Raw genomic sequence first — 27,830 nt, forward strand, 5'->3', positions numbered from 1 at the left:
TATGATTTCCTGATATTCTTTCAGGGATTTTTGTGTCTCCTCTCTATGGGCTTCTACTTGTTTATTTTTGTTTTCCTGGAATTCTTTCAGGCATTTTTGCGATTCCTCTCTGTAGGCTTCTACTTGTTTATTAATGTTTTCCTGTGTTTCTCTAAGGGAGTTCTACACGTCTTTCTTGAAGTCCTCCAGCATCATGATCAAATATGATTTTGAAACTAGATCTTGCTTTTCTGGTGTGTTTGGACATTCCATGTTTGTTTTGGTGGGAGAATTGGGCTTCGATGATGCCATGTAGTCTTGGTTTCTGTTGCTTGGGTTCCTGCGCTTGCCTCTCGCCATCAGATTATCTCTAGTTTACTTTGTTCTGCTATTTCTGACAGTGGCTAGACTGTCCCTATAAGCCTGTGTGTCAGGAGTGCTCTACACCTGTTTTACTGTTTTCTTTCAGCCAGTTATGGGGACAGAGTGTTCTGCTTTCGGGCGTGTAGTTTTTCCTCTCTACAGGTCTTCAGCTCTTCCTGTGGGCCTGTGTCTTGAGTTCACCAGGCAGGTCACTTGCGGCATACAAGTTGGTCTTACCTGTGGTCCCGAGGCTCAAGTTTGCTCGCGGGGTGCTGCCCATGGGCTCTTTGCAGCGGCAGCAACCAGGAAGACCTGTGCCGCCCCTTCTGGGAGCTACAGTGCACCAGGGTTCCAGATGGCCTTTGGTGTTTTCCTCTGGCGTCCGAGATGTATGTACAGAGAGCAGTCTCTTCTGGTTTCCCAGGCTTGTCTGCCTCTCTGAAGGTTTAGCTCTCCCTCCCACGGGATTTGGGTGCAGAGAACTGTTTATCCAGTCTGTTTCCTTCAGGTTCTGGTGGTGTCTCAGGCAGGGGTCCTGCCGCTCCTGGGCCCTCCCCCACGGGAGCCCAGAGGCCTTATACAGTTTCCTCTTGGGCCAGGGATGTGGGCAGGGGTGGGCAATGTTGGTGGTCTCTTCCGCTCTGCAGCCTCAGGAGTGCCCACCTGACCAGGCGGTTGGGTCTCTCTCTCACGGGGTCTGGGAGCAGAGAGCTGCTGCGGGCCGGGATCCGGGGGTGTGGGACTTCCGGTAAACACAGGACGTGCCCGGTCCTAGAGGAATTCTGCCTCTGTGTGTCCCGATTTCACCAGGCAGCTTTCTTGTAGCAGACAAGTTGGTCTTACCTGTGGTCCCGAGGCTCAAGTTTGCTCTCGGGGTGCTGCCCACGGGCTCTCTCAGTATTAGCAATTCAATGAGGAACCTCCTAGATCTTTTGCTGCATACACATGAACATGAAGCATGCATAGCTTCTTGTTTTATTTTTTAAGAAACAGAATAACCTTGTGTGAATAGCTGAGCCACCAGCCTCTTTGTTCTTATTGGTTTTTGTTTTTGCTGAAATATGTCATGAAACTCGGCTCTTCCTCTTAGGGCCTTTGCTGTAATTGATGCTGTGGATAGTTTTTCTTTTTCTTTTTCTTCTTCTTCCTCGTTCTTATTCTTTGGTGTGGGGGAATCAAACCCAAGGTCTCATGAGTACTGGATCGGCAAACTTCTAAGTTACATCAATCCTTCAATGCTTCTTCAAGCATTCTCTCTGAAGGACATTTAGAGTTCATGTTTGTTAGGCTCTTCCGACCCTTTCTCTTGGATGCTTCCTTGCAAGCATTTAGAAACATAGATCTACTATGTAGACCTAAAAGAAACATTGTTTGGGGAAATAATACTTACGTTACTATCTGGATAGATGTACTGTAAATGTCCTCAGCTTTCTCTCTTTTTTCAGTGACAGGACTGTCAGTTAAGTATCAGCAACTAGGTTGTTTGTTTTTCTTATTAAAATCAATGAAAAGAAAATAGAGGGAAAAAGTGACATGAAAATTACAAAAAACATGGAATGAAAAACAAAGTGTCACGGCATGAGTGATATTGGTGCTTTCTAATTTTTTTTACTACTTTATTAATGCTTTGAGAATTTCGTACAAAATATTTTGGTCATATTCACCCTCCACTGTAGGGAGCATGCGAAGTACTCAGTGAATGTATATTGTTTGACAGGGGCACCCCCATCTTAAGGACTCCCAATGCTGCATACCTGTGCAAAGAGGAAAGCCTCCATGAGGCTCAGATCGATGACAAAGTCTCCCTCTGGCCAAGTGCAAGCATGGACAGTGTGTGCAGAAAATGTCTGCTATAGCCTTCTCCCTCTGTATGTTCATGGACTACACTTCAGAGTTTGCTTTTACCAAGATTTGATTAACCTGTTTCCTTGTTCAATTGTACATAATAACCCTGCCCCCTTGCTTATCTGTCTGCAACAGCCCCGCTCCCTGCTCAGCTGCATGCAATAACCCTGCCTCCTGTTTCAACATTTATTTTAATAAATATGCTGAGCTTCCAGGGATGCCGTGGCTTCTCCATCAGAGAATGCAGTCTTCCCAATCCAAGCTCTTCTGTCTTCATTCCTTTGAAACTCCAATCAGGTCAATCCCTCAGGCTGTACAAACTCGTGTCACCCTAGTCCTCTCCCTTAGTTCTCTGATTCACCCTTACCTCCCTGACCCCCAACTTCATGTCCCTTTTTTGGTTTGTCTTAATAACCCATGAACTCTAACTTGTGCTGTCCACATATTCCTGGATATGGGGCCACCCAGTGGAGTGTGGCTGACCTATACTAGGAGCTACACCCATAAAGAAAACCTATTCTGCCTTCCCCAGAAGCCATCAACTGTTAATAACTCTTCAGGGACAGGGGTTTGTGAATCCTGTTTCCACCGCATGCTAGAATGTTGATTGTTGACTGACTTTGTCTTGTATGATGCTTTCTATTCTCACTAACCGCTCATGTGACTATGCCAAGATGTACTCCGCTCTGATTCATTTCTCAAGTTCATTAAGCACCACGTTGAGCGAGGCTTTGGCAGAAGTGATAAGCAAATTAAAATGAAGAAAAAGAACCCCTGTGTTCAAAGGCTTCGCCTTACCCTGATGGAAAGAAATAGCTATATATTTTTAAAAAAATGTTTAATACATTAATAACTCTTCTAAGAGGTAAGGGAGCAAAGTATTGCCATGTTTGTCTAAGAAGCAGTCACCAGGGAGATCCCTCGGAGGAGAGATTGTCTCAGGTAAACCTGAACCGCAGGGAATATGCGGACATGAAGGTTCAGAGTTAGGCAAAGCAGCTCATTGTGGTTGCAAGGGGCAGTTATCGAAAGACATCAAGTAGAGGTATACTATAACTGAACTTCTAGCTTCAAAAGAAGAGCCACAAACCAATCAAAACATTGCTACTATGTTCCTAATTGGGGTGGGAGGGCAGTGTTTGATTTTATTATGGTAAGGGCAGTAGAGATGTACGAATGCATGATTTGGGAGGAAGAACCCAGTGCGTGTATCTTTTACATTTTTTATTTCCTATTGCTGTGTCACACATGGTAGGTGTCTTGCTGAATGAATGTTTGCCAAGAGCTATTTGAGATGAGCTATTTAAGCAACAAGAAGCCAGTGAAATATTGATCTTCGATGCCAGGAGATATAGACATTCGCCTTTAGCAATAGTCGAGTTCTGCTAGCTGTCACCGGGCTGTCGGAGCCTGGGATATCAATCCAGATAATACAAGGGTAATGCGTCTGAGCGTCACTCCTCAGCGTAAAGCCGAAAGAAAGGCTTTCATCTGAGATTACATTGTGTATGGGAGACTCGAGGGTGGCTTGCCTTTGATATCTCGCTGTCACCTATCACTGTAGCCCTCACTCTGGTGCTAGTCATTGAGCTAAAACACAGTTTCTGAAAAATTCTAGACCTAGCACATAGAGACACCACCATTGGACTAATATCCACTAGGGGAACAAGAATGGGAACTAAGAGAAGTGAGGTCTATTCTCTGAGCAATCTACTTCATTACCATCAGATTTGAAGGCAATCAGTTTCCCTTTGTCACAGAGGGCCATGACTGTTCTCTGGGAAGCTGCTGCCATGGAAGGGACAGAGCACATCTATGGAAGGCCAGTTTAGATCCACGGTCCATCACTTGAGCAAAACACTTCTGGATTCAGTGTTCTCAGCTGCAACGTATAGCTTTTTAACAATGCTCTCGAGCGCTATTGAGGTGTGACACATCTCAGGAGGTAACCAAAGGGCAACCTCTTTGCCCCTCCCTGCCCCTACGACTTTAGCTAAAGATACGTGTAGCTTGTCAGGTATCGTTTGACTGCTTGTCTGCCTTCCTGTGTCGTGAGAACGGAGGAGCCATGGGTTCTAGGCAAAGGCTGAGCAGCATGGTACTGAACTGAGTACAGAGTCCTGGCTTTCTTGCAGCACATGCAGAGCTCGTTAAAGCAGCCGGGGATTAAGAGAGCTGATGGGTTTCTGTGATTAAGTCAGAATCTCACTAGTGGTAAAGATATATGACCTGGGAAAGTGAGAAAGCCCAAGCTTGCTGTGCTGTTGTGTGCTCTGACAAAGGTGACTGGGACGGGAAGGGACTGGCTCTGAACTCAGATGCAAGTGCTTTACTTGGTGACACTTTGTTTCCTCTCCAAACTGCTGCCTCACTTTCAGCATTCAAAGAAGAGCGCATTTGCTTTTGTCACGTGGAAACTATGATTTCTCTTCGGAAAGGATTGCTGAACTCTCTGTACCTAGCTAGTATTTAAGCTTCTCACAAGCACAGTTGTTTCCAAGCACACAGAATGCCGTTTTGTGCCATGATTTTTTTCTTTTTTTCTCTCTGCACCTGAGCTCTCTACCTTGGTGGCTAAGAGGCTCATTTCTGTAAGTTCCCAGCAATCTAACAAACAGGAATTTGTTTTCAGTGGGCAGATCCCCCAGGAGCTTGGTGATCAAACAATAAGCATTTTGCTCTGAGCCAGGGGCCTTTCTTTTCTAAGAGAAAGATGTGCAGAAGGGGAAAGATTCTTGGATGATATCAAACTCAGGTGAAGGCGTATTCAGCAAGCAGCAATGTATATGAGACTTATTTGCCAGCAGAGAAAGACCTGCATTCCTGTTTGCACCTTTGATTGAGCTTAAAGGTTGGAGTACGTTTGTGACTGCAAGTCAAATGATGGCTTCATAGATGGCAATAGCACGCAACAACTTGGTACTCTCCTAAGCTTTAAAAACCTTAAAGGTTGTGTGCAAAGCAATGAGCTGGAGAGATGGGAGTCAAAGTGCTTGCTGGGGTAGCCTTCAGGGCTTAACCTGTATTCTGAAGAAACTTCTAGAAGATGAGGAAACCATATAGGGAGGGATCTAATGGGAGACGGGAATTTTAAAGATTTAATTAAGGAAAGGATTTATTGGAGTTCAGTGGAGGTTTGATTCGAAGGTGTGGTCTAAAGGCAAAGAGGCTTAGTGAAGTGTTGTAGAAGATTCAAGAGGAAGAAAGAAATTATGAATTAAGGCCACCACAGTAAGGAGGGAGAAAGCTCAATCTGGGGTGAATTAGTGGATAGACAGAGACCCAGCAGCAACATGAGAATGACAGAAGACATGATCAGTTTAGTCTTTTGGCCAATTTCCAAGTGAAGCAACAGACCACTGTGTGCTAAAAGGATTATTTCCATGTCTTATGTTCTTTCACACCCATGTGTATATGTGTACGTGTGTGGGTTTTGTATGTGCTTATATATAAAGGCCCAGGGTTAATATCTAGATATCTTTTTCTATCACTTACCACCTTACTTACACACACACTACATAAATAAATAAAGCCATGTCACTTTGAACTGGGACTGACTTGGAAGAAATACAATTTGAAATGATCTCCAAGTTGGGAAATGAGAAAACAAAACCCAATAACAGAAACATGAAGGGAGTTCTAGAAAGAAGTAAACTCTTGGGCCATGTTTAGGATCACAAAAGAACATCCAGCCTTACATCTGGTACTGCAGGGTACACAAAGGCACAGCAACTGGAAAACATAGTTGTGGTGGTAGGCAAAAACACTGGCATCTCATCACAGAATTTGGAGACGCATTAGCAGAACAATGACAAACTTAAGGTAATGGGAGCTAAAGAGAAAGCCTGCTTTTAGTGATGAGGTATCCCATGAGGCAGCAGAAAAACTGGTATTTCCTGCTCAGGTGGAATGAGAAGAAATTAAGAAAAAATAGAAGACAGGAGGACCCAACACCTTAGAATGTTTTGATGTCAATCAACAACCCATGGGACTGGCCCAGAGAGCACATTTCGGATGGTTAAAGAAGTGACCCAGAGAACAATAAGCTCTTAAGTCACCTGATGAGAACATGACAAGACTGCATGTAAACAGGCAACATGTCCAATATGTAAACATTCTATCTCCAAACATCCTGAGCTAGCAAACTGACCAACTGGAAAAAATGTTGGACAGGACACCGTGAAGGGAAACTGTTGGCAAGCCAAAATAAATACTGTCACGTGGGACAGTTCAGAAAGACAAGGCTTCAAGAGAATGGGAGATGAAGAAACTCTTACTAGTAATGAATGGGAAGAGAAACCCAGGATGTTTAAGAAAGACAAACAAAAACGAAGGTAGAATTGATAGCAATAGTGGTTTGGGAGCATGGACTACATTCAGGAAGCCTGCCCTGCACTAGTTCACCTTCTGACAGGAGATCTACATCCATCTTGCCTCTAAGTTCAGAAGGTTTCTGCTGCCTCAAAAGGTAAGAGGACCCAAACTGCCTTTTTCTTTTCCAGAATTCCAGGACTGAGGAGATGGTGAGGTGACTTCTAGGTTTGCATTTTTGTGACAATTCATGTTCAGGGAGATGTTCGCATGTGCAAATTCAGACCCTGTTCATTATCAGCATGAAGATTACTTCAGGAACCCTTGAGTTCCATGGCAAATTCTGCATACAGCCCTGTGACTTATGACGTGTGACTTGTCTGTTGCCTCAGTATCTCATGTTTCTTATATTCCCTGCTGTAATATACTAGAGAGAGCTAAGTGCTCTCTAAGATCTTTAGTATACTTAAAAATCTGTTTCAGAGTGAACCACCACACTATTAACTGTCTACATACTCACACCCCCTTCTTCCCCAAAAGCAAAACAAAACAAAAAAATGAACAGATACAGAAGCAACTCTGTTGTGGGGTACAGAGCCTGGATTGTCTTCTAGAAAAGAAACACTTTGCATGAGGAGGGGATCTGACCCCTGGCACCTAGTGGCTGCAATGGCGGGACATTGCAGGAAAGAGAGTTGTTGGCTTCATTGGGTTGACTGCTCATGGTTTCCTGATTTAGGTCACAATGGAGATTGCTGCTCTAACACTGTTGCTGTGTACATAAAAGTGGTTGGTACCTTACCAAAAAATATTGGGCATGCATAATGGTGGCCTGCCATACTTCATGGAAAGAGAGTATCTATGTAAAAAGCCTTAACTAGTTATGCCAGGAGTTGTGTCAAGCCATGGAACAACCATACAATTTTTGGCCAAACACTGATTTATCAAGGATTTAGTGGAAGAGTGAGATATCTATAATATTGAGGTAAAGATTGATGTAACAAACACCACAAAATACATAGTGATACAGTCATAAAGAAGGTTTTTCTAATAGAAAAACTGACTTGTAGTTTTCTGTTGCAGTAAAAATTTAAAAAAAAAATGCCAGAACCAGTTCCCGAGTGTACCCTGGTGGTCTCCCTCCCTTGTTAGTTCTGGCTCCAGTGGGCCATTGGAAATATTGTTAATTTATCTCAGATTAGTATCTCCCCTGGCGCCTGTTAGCTGAGAACTCTCTGATTCCGGCTACCTGGTAAAATCAGGGCTTTAGAAGGCCAGCAGTAGCTGGCCTATCGAAGTTCCCTGCCATGGACTCTGCCCACACTCCAGTAAACTGCCCCCTGGTAGTTAAAGTATAAACTTCCAACTACCTGGTGAAACAAAGACTCAACAAACTGAAACCAACAATCAAATTTATATGTTAAGTCTCAATCCACAATACACACACACAATAAATTTCCAACAGGATATAAACCACCTAGATAAGATAAATTTGCCTACAGAAAGCCATCCCAGTTACCTTGGCAATTCAAGACCACCTGGATCTGGGTCATCCCTCCCTATCTCCATCTTGATTCTTCCTCTCCTTCTCTCCTGATTTACAAAAACTTTGTCCCCACCTTATTCTTTTACTATCCAGTCATGGCCTTGACCTAACTTACCTGCTTTCACCTGCATAATGACATCATCCTACAGTTTTCCTCCATTTGACCATTCAAGGACCCAGGCTCCTTCTATGTTGTGGCTCTGACACTGACAATATATGCCTTCCAAGTTTGGTGCAACATTTTGGATGACACCAACTGAAGTGGAATAGGCCTAGAGAACTGTTTAAAAAACACTCTAGCAAAGTCTCATGAACCATTGGCTAGCACCCAATTAAATAGTCACACAAAACTGAAGAATGGGAACGGTATCCTATCATTATACAAAGAATAAAATGTGTTTTGAGAGGAGTCTCCTGCCTTCTAACAGTACATAATAACTTAAACATTATTTTCTGTTTAAAAAATACATATGATTTAGAATACAAATTTACAAAAATTCCGAGTCCAATTGTAAGCAGAGTTCAAAGACATTTTGTAGTGACATTTGTAAGTGGCTTCATCTACTTGGTACTTGTTATACTCGAGATCCCCAGGACTAAGCTGGGTGGTGGTGGCGGTGGTGGCACACAACTATAGGTCCAGCACCCAGAAGTCAAAGGCAGGTGGATCTCTGAGTTTGAGACCTGCCTGGTCTACAGAATGAGTCTTAGGATGGCCAGAGTTACACAGAGAAAACCTGTCTCAAGACATCCCCCCAAAACACAAATCCTTAGAGCTATAATCCAGTGCTTCCTAGATAATTATCATAAAGGGGAACAATTCTATTCTTCACTCATAGCAGGCATTCACTGTATACGTTTTAATAAAACAAATCAGTGAGTAATGTTTTGAAATACCAAAAGTGAACATTACTTTTTTGATTCACAGACAGCAAATAAATGAGTGTCAGAATGACCTTCCTTCCTTCTTAAAATATTATTGCTTGTCCAGCTTTTAGGCTGTTTCCTTGTTTATTTTAGGGACTCTTACTAGTGTTAATAGACATTAATAACTCATCAAGTCTTAAATTTTAATTTAAGGACGATAATTGACCACCAAGCCTTTGAAATTAGAAAAGGAAGGGAAAGTATCTAGAAGTAGAAGGTATGTTTGGACACAAAAATGTCAGTTTCAAACTCTAACATAAAGCACGTAAATAACGTTGATACCATAGATAAATAGTAGAGAACCTGATTTGGCCATTCTGGAATGAGTCTAGTTGTTTACATTTTAACCTGCCTACTCCATGATTCTACAGAATATGATCCAGGAAATAAAGCCATGTACCTGTGTAAAGAATGCCTACCTTTGAGTTCTTGAAATTCTTAGTGATTTTTAAGCAAGGGATCTCCTAACTTTTATTTTGTTGTTGTGATAAAATACCCTGACAACAAAAACAACATAAAGAAGAAAGGGTTTATTGTAGCTCACAAGGCCAGGTTATAGTCCATCATTGCAGGGAAGTCAAAGCTATAGGAAGTTGAAATAACTAATCACATTACATCTATAGTCAAGGGCAAACAGAAATTGACACACACATGATTCTTAGAACTCAGCTTGTTCTCTGAACTTACATAGGCCAAGATCTCCAGCTCAGTTGGCTGAGTCCACATCAATCAATATAATGAAGACAAACTTACAGACCAAACTAATATAGACACTCTCAAAGATTCTTAATCTCCCCACCCTCCAGTGGGTTCTGCATATTATGTAATTAGGTCTTTAAATGTGTGAAGGAAGGTAGCCATTTTGGCCCTCTTCTAAAATGGTCTATATATCATCAGGTAAATATCCAAGAGTATCCTGTGGTGGGCCATTTAGTTTACTCAAATTTGTGGCCTATAATAATATAATTGTCATTTTAAGCCATTCCTTTTTGGGTAGTTTGTTATGTAGCTTGCATTGCCTTGGAACATTCAAGTAGATTTATCTTTGAGCTTAAAACATTTGAGAATTTATTAGCACATAGGCTATATTAAAGCTATAAAACTAAAGTGATAGGAGAAGTGTAATTAGGAGAAACATAAAGACTAAACTTGGCCTCTTAATCTTTTAAATAGTGAAGACCTGCTCAAAAGCAGCTTATGAGGTTATAGGAGAACCAATAGGAAATCAAGTTCCAGCAGCCAAGAGAAATAAAGATACTAGGGAGTGTGAGATAATCAGGTTTGTCAAATGGTACTTCAAAGGCAGATGGCAGCTGAAAGTTAACTCTAGGCGCTGCTAAAGCTGTCAGTGAGGATACTGATAAGAACAGTTTTGTGAAGTAGGGATAGGGACCCTATTTTAGATTTTGATTTCAAGTGTCCCTTAAACCTCGTACATTAAAGGCTTAGGTGCCCACTGTTAGGGAGATGGTGTATGTCAGAAGGTAAGATATGGTGGAACAAAATTAAGTTGTTGGGAGTGTGCTCTAGCACCCAGGTCTTTTATTTGTTTCTTTGTACATCCTGGCCTTCCTGGAGCACAGCCTTGGTCTACTGCACCATGCCCTTCTCCCTTGCCACCTCCCTAAGAACAGTGGGGGTCAACTGATTATGGGCTATAGTTCTGAAACCATCTACCCAAACAGCCATTTTCTTCTTTTAAGTTGCTTGTTGGGATTTTTTTTTTTTTCACAGTGAGACAAAGTTAACACAGACCTGACTAAAGAAAGTTAAATAGAGAATGGCAACTCAGAAAATAGAGATGGAAAGGAAAGAAGCCATCTTAAATCCGTTTGCAGTAATGGAAACAGCTGCTGAGAGACCTAGATTGGGTCAAGAAGCTCTTCTTCTCTAGCTCAGTGGGAAGGAGAATGATGCCGTAGAGAGAAAGATTGATGCAGGAGCCAGTCAGTGAGCTAGAGACAAATCAATAAGAAAAGTAATTTCAGATGAGGGCAGATGCTGGGGGCAAACCCAACATGATGTGTCTGGGAAGAGTGGGGTCCTTCTATGAATGAGGGAGGGGGCGGGGTGTATGAGTTCTTTTTGACGTGTTTCAGTTGAAATTCAGAGATCTTTTCAATGAGCTAGAGAGGAGAAGGGAGAAGAAGGTGAAGGTTAGATAGAGAAGACGTAGAAAGATCAAGTGGTCCTAGAGAACCTGGAACTGGAGGGGGGAGTGTGGGGGGGGGAGGCCAGTGCGCCCTAGGAAAAGTGAGCAACAAAGGCACCTGGAACTAGACAGTAGAACTAGACTTTAGATTTTATTTATTCATAAATGCAAAGAGAATTCCCCAGAATGTTTAAGCAAGAGAATGCTTTAATATGATTATGAATTATGTTGCTAAGAAAACGGTGACATCTTGCATTTGTATGTTGGTCTCAAATTCCCTATGTAGCCAAAGATACCCTTGAACTCCCAATCCTATGCCCATCTACCTGATGCTGTGATACCTGGCTTCCTTGCATTTTCAAAATACTCTATGGTTTTCAAATGTTAATCTCTCTCTTTTTTTCAGTGAAAGTTTGCATTGCTCCAGTCCTCTCCCTGGGCTCTTAGCACCAACCCGAGCATGGAGGTCAGAGGGAAGCACAGAGACTGGATGGAAACCCACTTGCAAAGGCAATGCTATTTCCCCACCACCTTGGGCTGCTATTCTTGGTCTTCACTCATATTCCCCACACTCAATTCAAGCTGTCCTTCCTGCCCCTCACCAGATTCTCCCCATTGCTCTTCTGTTCTTCTCCTTGGTTGTATAACACAGAGGATTAGTCTTCCGAAGTTGGCATCTTTGCATTCTAAGTGGCAAATGCCTTTATTCCAGCTCTCTAGGTTCCTTTTCTGTACCTTGGCTATTGCTCTTTATTTTATATGATTATAATGACTTCTCAGAGGTTAAGGACTTTGCCTCTCTTATACTTCTCTCAATAAATCTTGCTATGAGCAGACTAGGGAAGAATATACTATATGCTCCTTAGAGAAGTGATGTTTTTCAAGGGTCAGACCTGGTCTCCTTTGGAGCTATGGAATCCCACATTGATGTATTAGGAGTGGTGTCAATAAAATAATGAGAGTAGAAATTTTGAGATTTCTGATGAAAGTTGCTCTTGATCTGCTAGATGTGTGGCTGAAGCAATGTTTTCTAAGACAGTGAACATTTTCTATTACCAAAACACATGAGCTTTCAAATTTGGTAGATTTCTCCATAAAACAGAACCATTTCTCCTCTGTATAATAGAAGATACTTTAAATATTTTAAGTTAGCCAGGCAGTGGTGGTGCATGCCTTTAATCTTAGCACTTGTGGGAGGTGAGGCAACTGGATCTCGGAGTTCAAGGCCAGCCTGGTCTATAAAGTGAGTTCTAGGACTACAGAGTAAATTCCAGGACTACATAGTGAAACCTTGTCTTAAAAACCAAAAAGAAACAGACAAAGAATTAAAATTTATTGCTATGACACATGTATGGAGGTCAGAGGACAATTTTGTAGATTTACTTCTGAAGTCAGATCTTCAGACTTGCATGGTGGCCAAGCACATTACCCACTGGCCTATCTCACAAGCATCCCAAAATATTGATTATAATGAGAAACTTACTTATATTGGTAACTAAGAAAACAACCCAAATAACCAAATAACATATCTAAAAAAGAAATTGTATCAAAGGGTCTGTCAATGGTGCTGGGATGTAGTAACATATACCTTATACTCTCAGCCTTTGAGAAGCTGAGGGCCAAACCTCAAGCCATCATTTTCAAGGCTCAAACTTGATAAGAGCTTCCACACAATAAGTTTGAAGTCATCCTGAGCTATAGCAATGTCCTGTTTCAAAAGATAAAGAAACAAAACAAGCAAGAAAGCAATGAGATTTTTGATTTGATCACAATTCAGTGAGCAGAAGAACTATTAAAAGTTCTTGAAACAGAATTTCCGATCTTAAGTCCATATTTTAATCAGAATGCACATTAGGAAGAGTTGTTTATTAATTAGTTCGGTTTCATTTCTGTTTGGGATTAGTCACGTTGCACTGCAACCTGAAAAGCAATGCCCGTTCAATCAACTGTGAAGATGAGTATCATCCAGGCACTGGCATGGGGCTGATCTAAGGGGGAGTGGGATCAACTGTGAGAATCGTGCATTTTCTAAGTGGCTTGGGAGCAACCACCAACTTATACCAAGGGTAATGCAGTGTTAGTGACAGAAGCTGGCCCACTGGTTCAAGTGTTCCCAATATACATATGTGTGTGTGTGTGTGTATCTCAGAAATGAGATAACCAAGTCTCTTTCATTTTCATCAAGGAAATAAGCCAAGGAAAGTACAATTTCCCCAATATTTTCTTTCTTTTCCATCAGCCATGGTTTCACAGAAACACTATTATTACAATGGTCTTAAACTTCTCAGAGTATGACTAGAGATCATAGGCATTTTATTTTAGGTGGGGCATGCAATTAATAATTAATGCAGTATAAGATGCATTTATCTACAATACAAGTTTTCTACCTTGTGTGAGAATGAGACTTTTTTTTTTTAACTTAAAAGCATTGGAGGTAAAAGGAAACATCTTACCCTAAAACTGAAATTGTTTCCCTTGCCTTTCCTGTATATATTAGGAGACCGAGGAACTACTTTGACAGTAAGTGAAGCACCTAGATCATGCTCTTCCACTATTAAATCCTAGTAATTTGGAAAAAGTCTGTCAGGAAATCTACCAGTGATTCATCAACAAGTCGAGACTTGGAAACAATAAGAATTCAGAGTACTCACCTGTATCAGCTTAGCTATAATTATGAAGATAATTTTTTTCTCAGTAGCCATTTATTCAAATCAGTTCAGTATACTGAGAATGGGGTTCTCAATGTGTAGAAGTGCGGTTATCAGTCATGGCATTTTAATGGCTTAAACTTTTCTGCGGTGCATAAAACCATGCCAATAATATTGTTCCTGTAAGATGTGGGTCATGCTCTTTCTCAGGGTCTTGAGGAAGATGTGACCAACACCAGGTATTGACAGTTTTGTGATGTGGTTTCTGCCTTGATCATGTCCTTTCTCTATGACTCAAAATGGCTTCTGGGGTCTTTTTTTCTTTGTCTTTCAAAACTCAACTCCAAGCCTGCAGGCAAAGCCCCTTCAGAGCGGCTCAGAAGCACAGATTCCTTCACTCAGAGCACCTGGACCACATCTTGCTCCGAGCTTGTCAGGCTGCTGTCTGGGAGCCAGGCTTCATGTTGGAACCGTTTGCAGGTTTGTGTTAGACAGAGAGGAGTAGCCCGTAATTCTGCAACCCTCGTCTATGACAATGTGACTTAAGGCAGAAACTGGAAATAGAAATGGCTGCAGTTAGATACAGCTTAAGCAGGCGAAATTGGACTCTGTTTAGTCCATGGGAAGTTCCGAAAGTCTCTAAGAAAATCACATTTTGGCAGGCTCCAAAAACATATTTGTAGCTCAGACTGTTCTCAAACTCACTATGTGGCCGGAGAGAGCTTTTACTTTCTAATCCCTCTGCCTCCACCTCACAAATGCCGAGATTATAAGCAATCCCACTATGCCTGGCTAAGACTCTAAAGGTTAACTTTAGATTCAGGTCTAGCTATATACACAAGCCTTTGATAAGCTTATTAATAGGAATTTATGGTCAAACAACACTAAAGTATGTCATTCGATGCTAGGTTCATCATATTTATTGAAGAAATTTGTTTGCTGATCTAAAGAACACCTTCTTTAAATAATTGTAGCCACCCCACTGCCAGCCCCTGTCTTTGATTTTGCTTTATTTTCTAACGAGCTCTCACTACACAGCCCAGGCTGTCCAGATTGAGACGCTCCTGCCTCAGCACCCCCACACCTAGGGCATTAGTATCTTAAGAAGATCTAATACTTAGCTGATATGTGTATAATGTGAACCACTGCCCTGGTTAGAGATGTTCACAGAAGGAGGCCGCTTACACGAGAATCAACATATGGCTTTGGACTGAAAGCCAATGGAGGAGGGAAGAAACCTAGTCAGACTAGTTAGCCCTCATGGTACAATGAGCACAAGTGGTTGGTTGATCTGTAAACAATGAAGTGGAAGCAGAGAGTTGGTGTTGAGTCTGTAAAAAGATGACAAGAAGAAAAAGCTGTCAAGCCTCAGGGTTTAGTGATCATCTGAAGAGAAAACAGAGAATCCTTTGCTGCCACGCATACTTACTGACCAAGCTGTTTAAGAAGGGTCTTTTTTTCTCCCTAAAGAAAAAAAGAAGTTAGAAGGTTGCTATTGGCATTTGCTGTCTCGAGTATGACTCTTGAGATTTTGTTGACCTTTTGGCCACTTAAGTTCTGCAGAGCAAGAATATAGTAGAAAGGGTTGGGATCCTCTGGGTAAGGGGACAGGTCGTGGTGTATGTGTGTGAGAGGAGTTGGCGAATTAGGCAGGAGCCTCCCTCAACTCTAAGACACTGCAGTGTAGTCCGAGTTAGTAAAAGGGGGTGAGAAGAACACATCTCCCTGCACCTCACCAGTTTTCTTCCTTGCATATGAGCAAGAATGTTCTGATGTCCTATGCTATCAGGGGAACAGGCAATTGTAGCAAGTCGACTCTAATTTCACCTCATTTTCAGTCGCTCAGAAAAACTCATTGAGGTGCAAATCACAAAGCTTGGCACTGAATTTTCTCTCAATCACACAGCTCATGAGCAAGAAACAAGGGAAGGGGCAGTTCTGTGGCTGTGGGTTGGGATCAGGTGCAGTTGGGATGTGGACAAGGGACGAGGATAAGGGGCTTTTTGTTTCTCAGTCATTTCAGGTTAAAGGAAAGACGATGGCCTGTGAAATCTTGGGCTTATTAGAATGGTTCATGAAGATACTGTTCAGAAAAATGAGGCTCAAGCACTGAAAGCTAAAAACAAAAACAAACAAACAAACAAACAAACAAACAAACAAACAAGTCCCCTGGAGCTGGGGAGCTGACTCTTCCATGAAGAGTGTTTGCAGCTCTTGTCTGGGATCTGAGTTGGTTCTCAGGACCCTAGTCAGGTCCACAACTGTCTGAAACTCCGCTGTAAGAGCTCTGACACCCTCTTCTGGGTTTCTCTGAAACCTGAACATGTGTGTGTACCTTTCTCCACAGACACTTGAGAAATAAGATAAATCTCAAGAAAAAAAAAAACAAACAAAAAAGAAAAGAAAGAAATCTGGGTCATTGGGCAAGAAAGACTCAGGGAGGATTTAGAAACTGAGGATGTGACAAGGTCCTGGGAGTAATGGCAAGGAGAGTTTGAGGGGAGGCTGTAGGCAATTGGTGGGGGCTGTCACTGCTCACTGCTGGGTGGTGTGAACTGAGGCTAAAAAGCCAGTGAGGGCCAGGATCACAAGGTCCTTAAAAGCAATCTTTTGTTCTAGGGACTACAGTGGGAAACCATAGTTTCCTTCCCCTTTGCCCCCCTAGGATTTTTGAAAACTTGGTGGCAAATGTATGGCCTTAAGTCTTTAAGTGCCATTCAATCACCAGGGATTTTCCACACGGCCTTACAAAAATGTAGATTACACTGTAAAAAAAAATGCTTTTCCGTCCATAAAAGTTCATTTATACTGAGCAAATTTCTTTATGATGTTTAACTTTGGTTCAGGTCCCGATTCTGAGAAGTGAAATTTGGTGGAGTGGGAAGGAAAAACAACACGGAAAGAAGAAAAGACCTGAGATGGCCTTTTAGAACACAATCAGACCTTGTTTACTTGACATGGACGCCAAGCGTTCCCTCAGAAAACGCAAGCGATTAAGAAAATACTTTGAGAACCTAATAATAGTTCCCCGAAACCTGAGAGCCAACTCTCATCTTTCTAACTCTCGGGAACGTGCTTAATAAGAATGTATGGTTTTAATACACTGATTCTTAGCAACGACGTAGTTTTTAATTAGTACAAAACTCAAATAACACATTGTCCATTACTGTGCACCGCATACGGCATTCAGAGACTTGTACTGGCAGATTCGTTTACATATGTCACCACTGTAATTTAGTTTAATACCAGGTCACTGTGCAACTCTCTCTCTCTCTGTGTTTCTCTCTGTGTCTCTCTCTGTGTCTCTGTCTCTGTCCCCCCTCTCTCTCTCTCTCTCTCTCTCTCTCTCTCTCTGTCTCCCTTTCATGTGTGAGTGTGTGAGTATGTGTGCTTAAAGTTCCTCTCAATGGTTGCATCTCAGGGATTGTAAGTAATAACTAAAATCAGGGTCCCTTTTAAGAATTAATAATCTTTCTTGCATTTAAACACGACATTCTTTACAAACATGAGGGCAAGAAAGGTTAACGTTCTAGGGCATGACTTAATATTGTGTTGTCAAAAATGCTAGCTAAAGGGACAGGCAGTTAGCTTACAATGGTTTCAGTGTTTGTTTCAACACACACCGCTCTGTGTGTTTGCGTGTACTGCATGCAGGTATACAGACAGTGTGCGGATAAGGGCATTTGCACACATGTGGAAGCCAAAGGAGGCCATCCACATGCTCATTCTCCTCTCTTGCTCTACCTTGGTCTCATACAGGCTCTCTCCCTGAACCTGGAACCTGGCTAGATTAGTTGACTGTTGAGCTCCAATCTCATCCTGTCTCTGCCTCCCTAGCGCTGGATTCCAGGAGCAGCCATGACTGTTTCCTTACCTAAGTGTCAAGGATCTGAACTCAGGTCTGCATTCTTGCATAGCAGGGAGTTTACCAACTGTTACCTGCCCCACCCGGAGGTAAAACAAACAAAACCTTGTCTGCCCTTTCGCAAGATAAATAAAAATAAAATCACAGGACAAGAAATAAACCTTGCAATGAGAAATAAGCCAGGATTTCATAAGATCAGGTACAAAGGACCTGACCAATCTTTTCGGTTTTAGTCATTCTAATTCCTCATGTTGAAACGTACAATGTTCTGACCCGGGGATTCATGTCTTGGCAGCAGAGTCTAGTTTTTCTTGCATGACTGACTTGCCCAAAAGTAGGATGTCCGAGAAAGAATGTCCACATCAATCTCAATCAAATCATCTTGTCTGTGCAGGTGTTGTAGTGAGAAGTTATGGATGAAAAGAGATACAGATAAAATAAAATAAAATAAAACAAAGAGGGAAAAAAGCAATCTCACTCTATAGCTATCTAACACTATTCTCTCATCAATAGAAGTGTGGTTTTATTCCTTGACTCCACACTGAATTCCAGCAGGTTGACAGACAGAAGCGAGATTTTTTTTTTTTTTTTTTGGTCATGATTTAAGTCTCAAAGATCTGGAGTATTTTGTTTGTCTGAGTGTCTAATCAGTACAAACCTTAGCCGCCATATTAAAATGGCTAATTCCGTCCTTTGGTATTCGCAAGCACAACATTACAATCCTTTATCTCTCCCAGAGCTATTAGCTTTTTGGCCTTGGGCTGGCCGATGTATACAGTATCTATAGTTTTGCATACAAAGTGCTCTCAACTGACTCCCAGGGTCTTTGATCAAACCAGCTAAACTTGATTTTCCAGATTGCTGAAGAGACAAGACCTACAACTAGCAGCTTTTCAAGTTGTGGCAAGTTAATGGAGACCCCATGCTCCCTCACTGGCTTATCAGAACCAAAGGTAAACAGGGGCCCAGTTCTCATTCAGATATGTAGCATCGGGGTTCTTGCCTCCGCTCTCACAGTTGTAGCAGAAACAAGAAAAACAACAGTTGGAGTAAGAAAAAGGCTCCCTTGGTTGTAGATGCCAAAGTAAATAATGACACCCAAAGCAAAAACATGCTTCACTGAAACCGAGCTTTAGTCAGTTCAGCCTACCGAAAACAAAGCTTTTCTTGTGATTTCAAAAGTGAACATTGTCCTGGACTCTGGCAGCCATTTATATGATTTTGAATGATCCGATTATGCCCAAATCCCTGGCCTGTGGGCCTTTCAGCACCTCATCTTAGGAGTGATTTGAAAACATGACTGAAACTTTCTGCATACAGAGCTTGCAAGTTTCTTTCTCTTAATCTCTTAGGGTGTTTTGACATACATCACTGTTCTCTCTTACTCCCTGGAATATTAACAGGAGACAGAAGACCGTATTTCCTTGTCCCGGGGAACTCATTTTCCACCGTCCATCGTCTTTTCTTGCTTTGATGCTGTTCTCTTTCTGGTGTCCTCACCAAGTCACCCTTAAGAGAGAGGGTGTCTGCCGTCACCATCTCGGTCATTTGTGCAACCTGTGCTGAAAAGAGGACACAGGAAACTCCGAGATTTTGTTCTGGGTTTTTATACTAAATTTTTAATTGAACAGTGACATGTGGACTTGTCTAGTAAGTAGATGGTTAAGTTATCAGAGGATAAATGGTTCCGGTTTTCGAGTGTGTGAGTTTTGGGGAGGCTGTGGAAGCAGGCGATAATTTTCTCAGCCCCCGTCCCTTTTTTAGGAGAGAGTTCAGAGCTGTCAGTGCACACATAGTCTTTGGAGGATGACGGCACATGCAATCTGGTGCCAGGACCCAGCACAATGTTTAGTTGCTCTTTTATTTTTCTTTTTCTTCTAAAATTGGAGGGATAACCCTAGGTTTGACTAAATTCCACAGTGCACTCTTGCATTCCACATTTTCAAAGTTCCCACGGGCCTTAAGGAGGAAGCTTTTCTTCGCTCTCGCAAGGTGTCACCCGGAAGTTTTTTCTTGGTACTGCACAGTGCGTTGGTTGGTGCCTGCCTCCTGCATTAAGACAGAGCAGGCGTGAGAAACAAGCACAGTGCATTCACAAGTGACCTAGACAGATAGATGCCAAAATTATGAGCAGATTCTCCAGAGATCAGCATAGCCCCCAGGTCTAACCATACAGTCATGCTATATGCTAGGAAAGGTCAATTCTGTAAATCGTCATGAGACTTCTCTGAAAAGCCATCAGTGTTGAGATCAAACTTTAAGGAAAACAGACAACCATATTGAGGGGTGGAACCTTCATGGAGGACTGTCTACCCTGTTGCTTATGCATTTATGTCTATACATACATGTATTCCCCCCACCCCACCCTGTGTGTGTGTGAGTGTGTGTGTATACAACTGAACTCTGCTGTTTTCTACGGCTCTGATAACGTCTTACTTTCCTTTGCCCTTAAGTCTCACTATAGATGTTCTAGCTAGATAAGCTTGTTTATTAGGGCAGTTTCAACTCCCTGGGATTCTCACGTCCCAATCTGGGGAGGCAGTACTGCTCTTAGGACAGCAATGTCCTTTATCCAACTGCATCTGCGTTCATCCATCTCTCAGCTGCCTCCTAACACTCAAGCTGTACAACAGGGTCACAAGATTCACACTTCTCTCTGCTCTGTGACCCGTGACCCGCTGTGTGAGTAGAATCATTCTACAATGTGGTTTAAGCCGGATACTAAAAGCTCTCCTTACTCCTCCTCTTCCCTCAAGCATCAAGTCAAAGCAGGGCCTGTAGAGCCTCCTTCTTCCAAGTCTCTCTATTCGTCAGTTTCACTGTACTTACTTTGGATACCCAGCACACAACTCAGTTCCGTCTCCTGCCTAATGTCCTGCTGTCGGTGTGGGGGAGTGAACATCCTAAGCTACGATTCCACTCTTTTTCTGCTCGGTTTTAGGATAAAAATCTAAGCCCTTGAGTATTACTTAAAACACTGGGATATTCCCGGATTCTTTACCTCTACCCTCTATCTCTTCATTCTTTCCATTTCCGTTTCAGCCACCAAGTATCCTTTAGGTTGTTCAAACTCTGTTTTACTCCAGGGTCCTCCTTATATAGCTTGTTGCTTTTTCCTGGTTATGACTGCCTCTCGATCTGCAAGTCTTCTTTAGATGGGCTGCTATTTTTCTTAAAGGAGGCCTTTGAGTTGGTCACCCTAGTAACAATGCTTCCCAACATCCCCTTACTATACCACATCACAGCATTTATTTCTGTGGGGATGATTAGCCCTTCAGAGGTTGATATTTTCATTTTCCCATAACTTATTTTAGGACAGTGACTTGATAGTTACTTCATCATACATAAATATTTTAGGAGAAAGAAACACACAGATGTACACCAAAAGAAGTTATGCCTCTCCTAGCAGAGCCTTACTTAATGAATGAGACAAATAATTTGCCTTTTTGTCTTTTCACATCTCCAAATGTAGTTCTGGCAAAAATCATGTTTAAACAAATAGAAAGATATGGAACTAGTGGGACTTAGATGATTCTTACAGATCACCTTCATTTATGTGTGAAATTACCAAGGTCCAGGGAGAGAAAGTCACTTCCTCATGCCTGAATAGGAGAGTCCCATAAGCCCTGCCCTGGCATCCTCTTTCTTTGGGGGTTCTTTGGCCGCTTTGATATATATGATAAATATATAATGTATATGATGTATATAATATATATGATAGATTTGATATATATGACTGATATGATTGATATGATATATAATTGATATGATATATGTGATGTATGTGATATATCTTGATATATCTGATATATGATTGATATATATCATATATATGTGCTTTGGGATTTCATTTTTACTTCAGCTCCTTTAGATGACTACTGGTTGAACAATTTTTTTAATATTTAACAGCTACTTAACACTTATCTTTAAGATATGGGGTCTGACGGGTGGATCAAGCAGTTTGGCTGTGTACTGATTGGAGTTTAGTTTATTCAGATAGCTTTATAATCTATCAATTTTATTGGATCACCTTCTTCTCTAGTATATGTTTAGGAATTTCTTACATATTCAGTATAATGATTCTTAGTCATTTAATAACTAGTAAGTCTCCCTTAATTTATTATTTTTTTATTTTTATTTATTTATTTATTTTGGGTTAGTTGGAACCCAGTGTATGCGTAGGCAGTCACCCTTGAGGGAAACTCTTCTGTGCAAGGAAGTATTTGAGAGGAAATTTCTTGGGAGTGCTGTTTGTAAAAGTACACAATTAGAAGTGCGTAGTGTATGTTTGTCTACTCAAGTTTGCCTAATCCTGAGTGAGTCAGTAAATTATGGTATGCTCACATAATGGAAACAAGAACATAAATGATCTAACTGGTTCTACGTGTTCTCTCCAGACTTGGTGCCAGGAATTAGTGTGCTGAATAGAACAGATAAAATAATAAACACATTTGAGGTCATCTCATTTAAATTTAAATTTATGAATAAGTACATATGAGATGGAAGTGTAAGATATTGGGTCTGAAGGGTGGGCCAAGCAGTTTGGCTGTGTACTGATTGGAGTTCAGTTTCCAGCACTGATATCGCCTGGGCTCCACTTAACTCTTACTCCACGTCCAAGGAATCAAGTGTCTCTGGCATCCTTGGGCCCCTGCACTCACATGAATGTACCCTGCTATCAAACACACATGATCTTTAAGAAACAAAATCTAACCTCCTAAAGAACCCGAATGGAAGACCATTCTTCCTCTTTAGGGAAGAAGAAAGGAGAAAGGTAGGGAAGTCAACTTGGCTGTGAAGGTCTTCTTTTTAAAAATAGATTTGTGGGAAGTGGAAAGACATTAGTGCATGATAAGTCTGACCTCTGGGCAAATGCATGTTGGGGATATTATTCTGTATTATTTGTATATGTTCTAGTTATTCTTAATTAAACTAAAGATTAAAAACTTGACAAGCCAAGTATATCTAAACTTTCTTCCAGTCAAACAAACTATAAACACATACACACACACACACATACACACACACGCACACACACACACACACACACACACATATATTACACAAGTAACTTAGAGGGTAGGTAGAGGTTCTAGCAACAAGAAAGTTTTAGTGCAAAGGCAGGACAACTGGGGAAAGTAGGGGAGTGAAGGAGAAGGTACAGGAAGGGAACAGACAGTTGGGGAAGGAAAATTAAGTATCTCCCTGCTAGCTTGCTTTGGGAGCAGTTGGAGGGAGAATCACATCATTGGGAGAAATAATCTTTGATTACACATTTATAAAGTATTTATATTAACATATTATAGTAGCTAGAAAAATTTATGTAGGCCAACATTTCCTTCATTCTAGTCACAAGACAAGCAAGAGCCAGAAAAAAAAAAAACTGAGTGGTAAGTTTTGGTGTTTTATATGAGAATATCTGTGTCCATCTATTCCAGCATTCAATATACTCGAAGTAGAAAGCTTTTTAGTTAATATGACATCTAACTGATCTATGGTTATAAATTTGAGACATGTGGTTACAAAGACTACACAAGTTTTGGTTAAAAAGTAGGAATTATGTTGTGACTACAGAAATGTTATAATACAGACTTATGGGTATCCCATGGGTAAGACCTGTGAAATGGGTGTAATTATGGAGATCCTCAAAGAGGGACACTAGAATTAAATTGCTGCTACTTCCCACTAGTGCCTGGGGGACATCTTACTTGTTGGCTGATCAGTATCATTTTGGTTACATCTGTTTTTTATGGCTCTAATGAAGACTATCTTATTAGGTGGCCCAAGGCCAAGAGATAACTATGAAGATCTTCCATGAAGTTCTTACAAAAGGTGGCCTCAGGTCACCACCACTAAGGTGAGTCATTGTTCTTTTCCTCTGGGACTTTCTTCTAGTTATGGGCTAGCTGGTGAATCTGGAATGGACCATAATTTCACATCTTTGCGTTGGCAACATAGACAGAGATCATAGTGAGGAATGACCCCAATAAAGATAAAGGAGGCAGCTGACTGAGACATGAAACATTGGTCCATGGGTTTTCCTACCCCAAGGGGCCTCAAATTCCCCCAGCAAGGGGCAAAGATCTCCAGATGCTGGCGAGCTTGATACCTCCTTTGACACGAGAAGAGGGTCTTCAGACGGTATTATCGGAAGTGTTCCCTCCAGCATATCAGCACTACAGTGAGTTTCCTAGATTAGCTAATTGCATTTTCAAAAAGAATAGTGAGTGTTGTCCTCATGAGATGACACATAAGACTGGCAGTTTTCAGTTCAATGAGGGGCAGCTAGATCCAATTTAAACGATAGATAGATAGATAGATAGATAGATAGATAGATAGATAGATAGATAGATAAACAAGAGACTTAAAGCTCTGTTGATCACCTCCCACTGTAGTACTATCAGGTGATTTCATTCCCTTTTCACCTTCTCACACATTTATGCTTTCCTTTGCAATACTTAGGACGTTTTTATTTAGACAGCTATTTGTGTGATTGGTATTCATTTGTTTTTCTGGCTAACCTGTAAATCTCATGAAACCAGGGACTGCACCTCTTTTATTATTTGCTTCATCTCAGAGCTCTCTGCCAGGACTCTAGTTTATATTATGGAGTTCAACACTTGTCTGTTGACTATGTTGTTGAGTGTGTGAATGAATGAGGGAGTGGATGAGTATAAAAACAAAAGAACGGAGTGAAGAAAGGCCGAATTCAGTGTAGCTCATACCAAGGCCATGTGGGATATTGGTGGGAAACCATTGTAAAACAATATAGAAGTGTTGCGCGCCCAATGTCCCGCCAGCAAGAACGACGCGCGGCAACAGGATTCTTCTGCGAGCAAGCCTTTACTGTGTTACAGCTCTTCTCAGTGTTACAGCTCTTCTCAGTGTTACAGCTCTCTTAGTGTTACAGCTCTTCTCAGTGTTACAGCTCTTCTCAGTGTTACAGCTCTCTTAGTGTTACAGCTCTTCTGAACAGGGACCCCGAGCAGCAAAATCGCTCGGCTTATATAGACAACAGTATGCTAATTATCTCTCAGGGATTGGTGGGGCTTGGATCACCCCACTACTTGTCCTCCAGGGATTGGCGGAGAATGAATCACCTCATTAGCATATTAACGGTCAACTGACACCTGGTGCATAAACCGCACGTGTGCAGTACTGCTGTTCACCACTAGAGGGAGCCCTAGCAAGGGGACAAGCCTGCACATGCGCAGTAAGTCGTTTATATCCAGACAAGGCTGGATGTCGGTGCCATCTTTGTTTCGCCGAGCCACTCTCTACACAGAAGAAGCTCTTTAAAGACAGGATCCTGGCAGGAACAGTGTGACATCATGATTAATGTCATGGCGCTGTGATGGCCACAGTTCCTCACCTACTGTGTGACCTCGGGTAGTTCAGTTCCTTACCCTGATTCACTGGTGTCCCCCTTTATACAATGAGAACAAGGACAGTAACAGTTATGCAATCTTTTCTAAAAGGACTTTCTTGGGGATGGGAGCTAGTCTCCAAATCACTGCCAAGAGCAGGGGCATGGAGCAGGTGTGCCATAGGCCCAGGAAGAAGTGTCATGGTAGTAGGTAGTCAAGACTTGCTTCTAAATATCAAAAAGGAAGTCATCTCTGGACATGTTGCCAGTTATATTTAGGAAATTTCTTCATTTTGCATGGGTCGGTAACATCTAAGTGACACTGCAGTGTTACTCCTCAAGCTCCAAAGCCAGTCCTATCTAGAGAGACACCTTGAAGGTGTCTCTTTCCAAATGAATACAGTCAGCGCAGGCTTTTCAGGTTTGGGACTCTGGTAGTCAAAGTTTCGACACAATTTCTGTTTTGTAGTTGGTCTTGGCTTTTACAAGTGATGTGAGTAGCTGTTGAGATGACTCAGGATAGAAGGGCCTTGCATCAGTGTCATCATACTCCTCACTGTAACCATTCGCTCTAGACATCCTACTCTAGAGGACATCACTGCCACTTCCCTGTGATATTGCTTTCGTGCGTCATGACATTCTTGGAATGGGAAGTAGGAAGACATATCTGTCATACAGAGTTCTGTGGTTTGTTTGATCAGCTAACAGTATTCCCTTACCCTTGTAATATATAGATGTCTCATATGATCTAAAAAATTTTTACATTTTGCTTGGGGTTGAGGCATAGAGATAGGAATTTTACAGTGACCATCCGTGATATTTTCATTAAAACTATAATTCCTTTTGCAGTTCAGAATAAACCAAGAGCTCTTTGCTTCTTAGCATGCACCCAGTAAAGAAGTAGGTATAATCAGGTTTAATTTTTGACTATTGTTTCTGTGATAAAGGCATATAAGTATTTTTTTCAAATACAATCTTCCCTTAGCTTTCTTTTACTTAAATTGGATATATATGCAAGTAGTATATAGGTTTTTCTCTCCTTATTCAAAGAGATACTGACTTTATTTTTATTAACTTATTTTTCAGTTTCTAGGAAGCAAGTCTAGTAACTTCTTCCATTAAATTCATGTTGTTTTATAGTTTGGTACAATTGCACAATGGCAGCTTATTAACTAGAGTCTGTTGTTTACATCATGTCTCGCCAAGTTGCCTGCTACTGTGGGGTTTGACAAAGGTATGTCCTATGTCTACTATTAAAATCATATACAAAAGTTTTACTGTCCTACATGTTTGAATGCTACCCTTTTCATGATTTGTTTTTCCTCCCATATCCCTCATTGGAACAACTTTACAGAGACTGAAATGCAGACATTAGTTTATTAAATAGAACAATTTTAGAAACATTATTAAAAACTAATGGGCAAGTGCGCTAAGTTTCATCTTCTTATTACTTCAAACTGTGCTTCTGAAAAATACTTTGTTAAATAAAGATTGTTTAATTACTCAAAACTTATCGGTTATACTTTGTTGGATTTTTTTTGTGGCCGTGGGGAATATGTATGTGTTTGTGTTGTATGTGTGCTCTTCAATCATACGTGTTTGTGCTAGTATGTGTACCTGGGCATAGACTAGAGGGACACATCAGATACTCAGGACTATCACTCTCTGCCTTATGCCCTTGGGACAGACTCTCAATGAACCTAGAACTAGGCTGGTCATCAGTAGCCCCCAAGCTCCAGTGTCTACCTGACATAGTGCAAGTATTACATGCACATGCAGTTATATCTGGGGTTTTACATGTGTGCTGGATTCATACTCAGATTTCCATGTTTGTACAGCAAATGCTCTTACCCAGTGAGCCACCTCTCTAGCCCTTTATTTTGTTAAGACGGGATGCTTCAGCCTCTCCGGTGTTGGGATCACAGGTATGTATTATACTATTAGTTGTTTTTATCCTTCATGCTACTAAGTGTTTTCCTTATCTATTTGTGTCTCTAATACTGGAACTTTCCCTCAGTCCTGAAAAACTGCATGTCTAGAATAAGAACAGTCATTTTCTTTGGATTGTAGTTCTTCTTGGAGATGGAGGCAACAGCATGTCAGCTAAGGCTCATGGGAATTCCATTCTCCACTTCAGAATAATGGCTACCCCTGTTAGCCACGCCAGTGTCCCCAGAGGCAGACGCAGTGTCCAGGGTTCACTAAGTTTCTTGATGTGTGGAACACTGTTTGATCTAAGCTATCAGGAGGAACTGGTTGATCATTGGTCTTTTTTTTTTTTTTTTTTTTTTTTAATTTTCAGGTCTTTGCCAAGAACTTTGCCTGACTCTTGGAGAAGTACTGGGATTAGTGTCATCCAATCAGGCTTAGATCCTGGGAGTGGGTGTCCTCTTGCCCTAGCATTGCCACAGTGAACTAAACCACATGAAGAAGATGACACAGAGAACTTCTCTCCAGCTTTGACCAAAGGAACAGAAGCTTCCAGATATTATAGTTTCCTAAAACATAGTTTTCCTAATTTGAATGCATGTCACCTTTTCTAAATTTCATGAACGCCATCACTTATTTTTAGATTGTGACACTTGTTTTTATGTTATTAGTTAAGGAAAATAGAGTGTGTTGAATACATTATGAAGGCTACTCTTCTAATTAATGAAAAGACTTGGCTGAGTTTAAAAACAAGAAACTCTTTTCATATCCAAATTACTTTTAGAAGCTTCTATAAATTATTACCTTCCCCTGCATAAGAGGTGTCTTATGACTAAAGGCTGAGACAGTCTCCATCATGTTCTTTAACAATGACTCCTATGTTTCTTTTGGTAAACTCA

General features: G+C 41.3%; 1 protein-coding gene across 3 annotated transcripts; it reads left to right on the top strand.

Annotated features, from left to right (window-relative positions):
* The first annotated feature begins 456 nt into the window (after positions 1–456).
* On the top strand, positions 457–27,764 carry LOC148001095 (uncharacterized). 3 transcript variants are annotated; one of them, XM_087587135.1, is made up of 6 exons: positions 520–731; positions 14,120–14,251; positions 18,494–18,589; positions 23,414–23,493; positions 26,841–26,927; positions 27,305–27,764. In XM_087587135.1, the coding sequence occupies exons 1-5, from the start codon at positions 621–623 to the stop codon at positions 26,887–26,889; spliced, it is 468 nt and encodes a 155-aa protein (XP_087443261.1). In that variant the 5' UTR covers positions 520–620; the 3' UTR covers positions 26,890–26,927; positions 27,305–27,764. The 3 variants fall into 3 exon arrangements, 2 of the variants coding, with proteins under 2 accessions (XP_087443262.1, XP_087443261.1); XR_015639016.1 differs by lacking the exon at positions 14,120–14,251 and having other exon boundaries at positions 513–731; XM_087587136.1 differs by lacking the exons at positions 14,120–14,251; positions 26,841–26,927; positions 27,305–27,764 and adding an exon at positions 24,715–26,507 and having other exon boundaries at positions 457–731.
* Positions 27,765–27,830: the final 66 nt, after the last annotated feature.

The sequence above is a fragment of the Rattus norvegicus genome, chromosome 15 (genome assembly GCF_021556685.1).
Source record: "Rattus norvegicus strain SHRSP/BbbUtx chromosome 15, alternate assembly SHRSP_T2T, whole genome shotgun sequence".
Taxonomy (NCBI): Eukaryota; Metazoa; Chordata; class Mammalia; order Rodentia; family Muridae; genus Rattus; species Rattus norvegicus.

Excerpts from the sequence above, each read along its gene's own strand:
- LOC148001095 (XM_087587135.1), top strand. The coding sequence starts at position 621 with ATGGGCTCTTTGCAGCGGCAGCAACCAGGAAGACCTGTGCCGCCCCTT. Across the intron at positions 18,590-23,413 it reads CTGGCTTATCAGAACCAAAG|GTGGCCCAAGGCCAAGAGAT; the intron begins GTAAACAGGGGC and ends CTATCTTATTAG. Across the intron at positions 23,494-26,840 it reads CTCAGGTCACCACCACTAAG|CAAATGCTCTTACCCAGTGA; the intron begins GTGAGTCATTGT and ends ATGTTTGTACAG.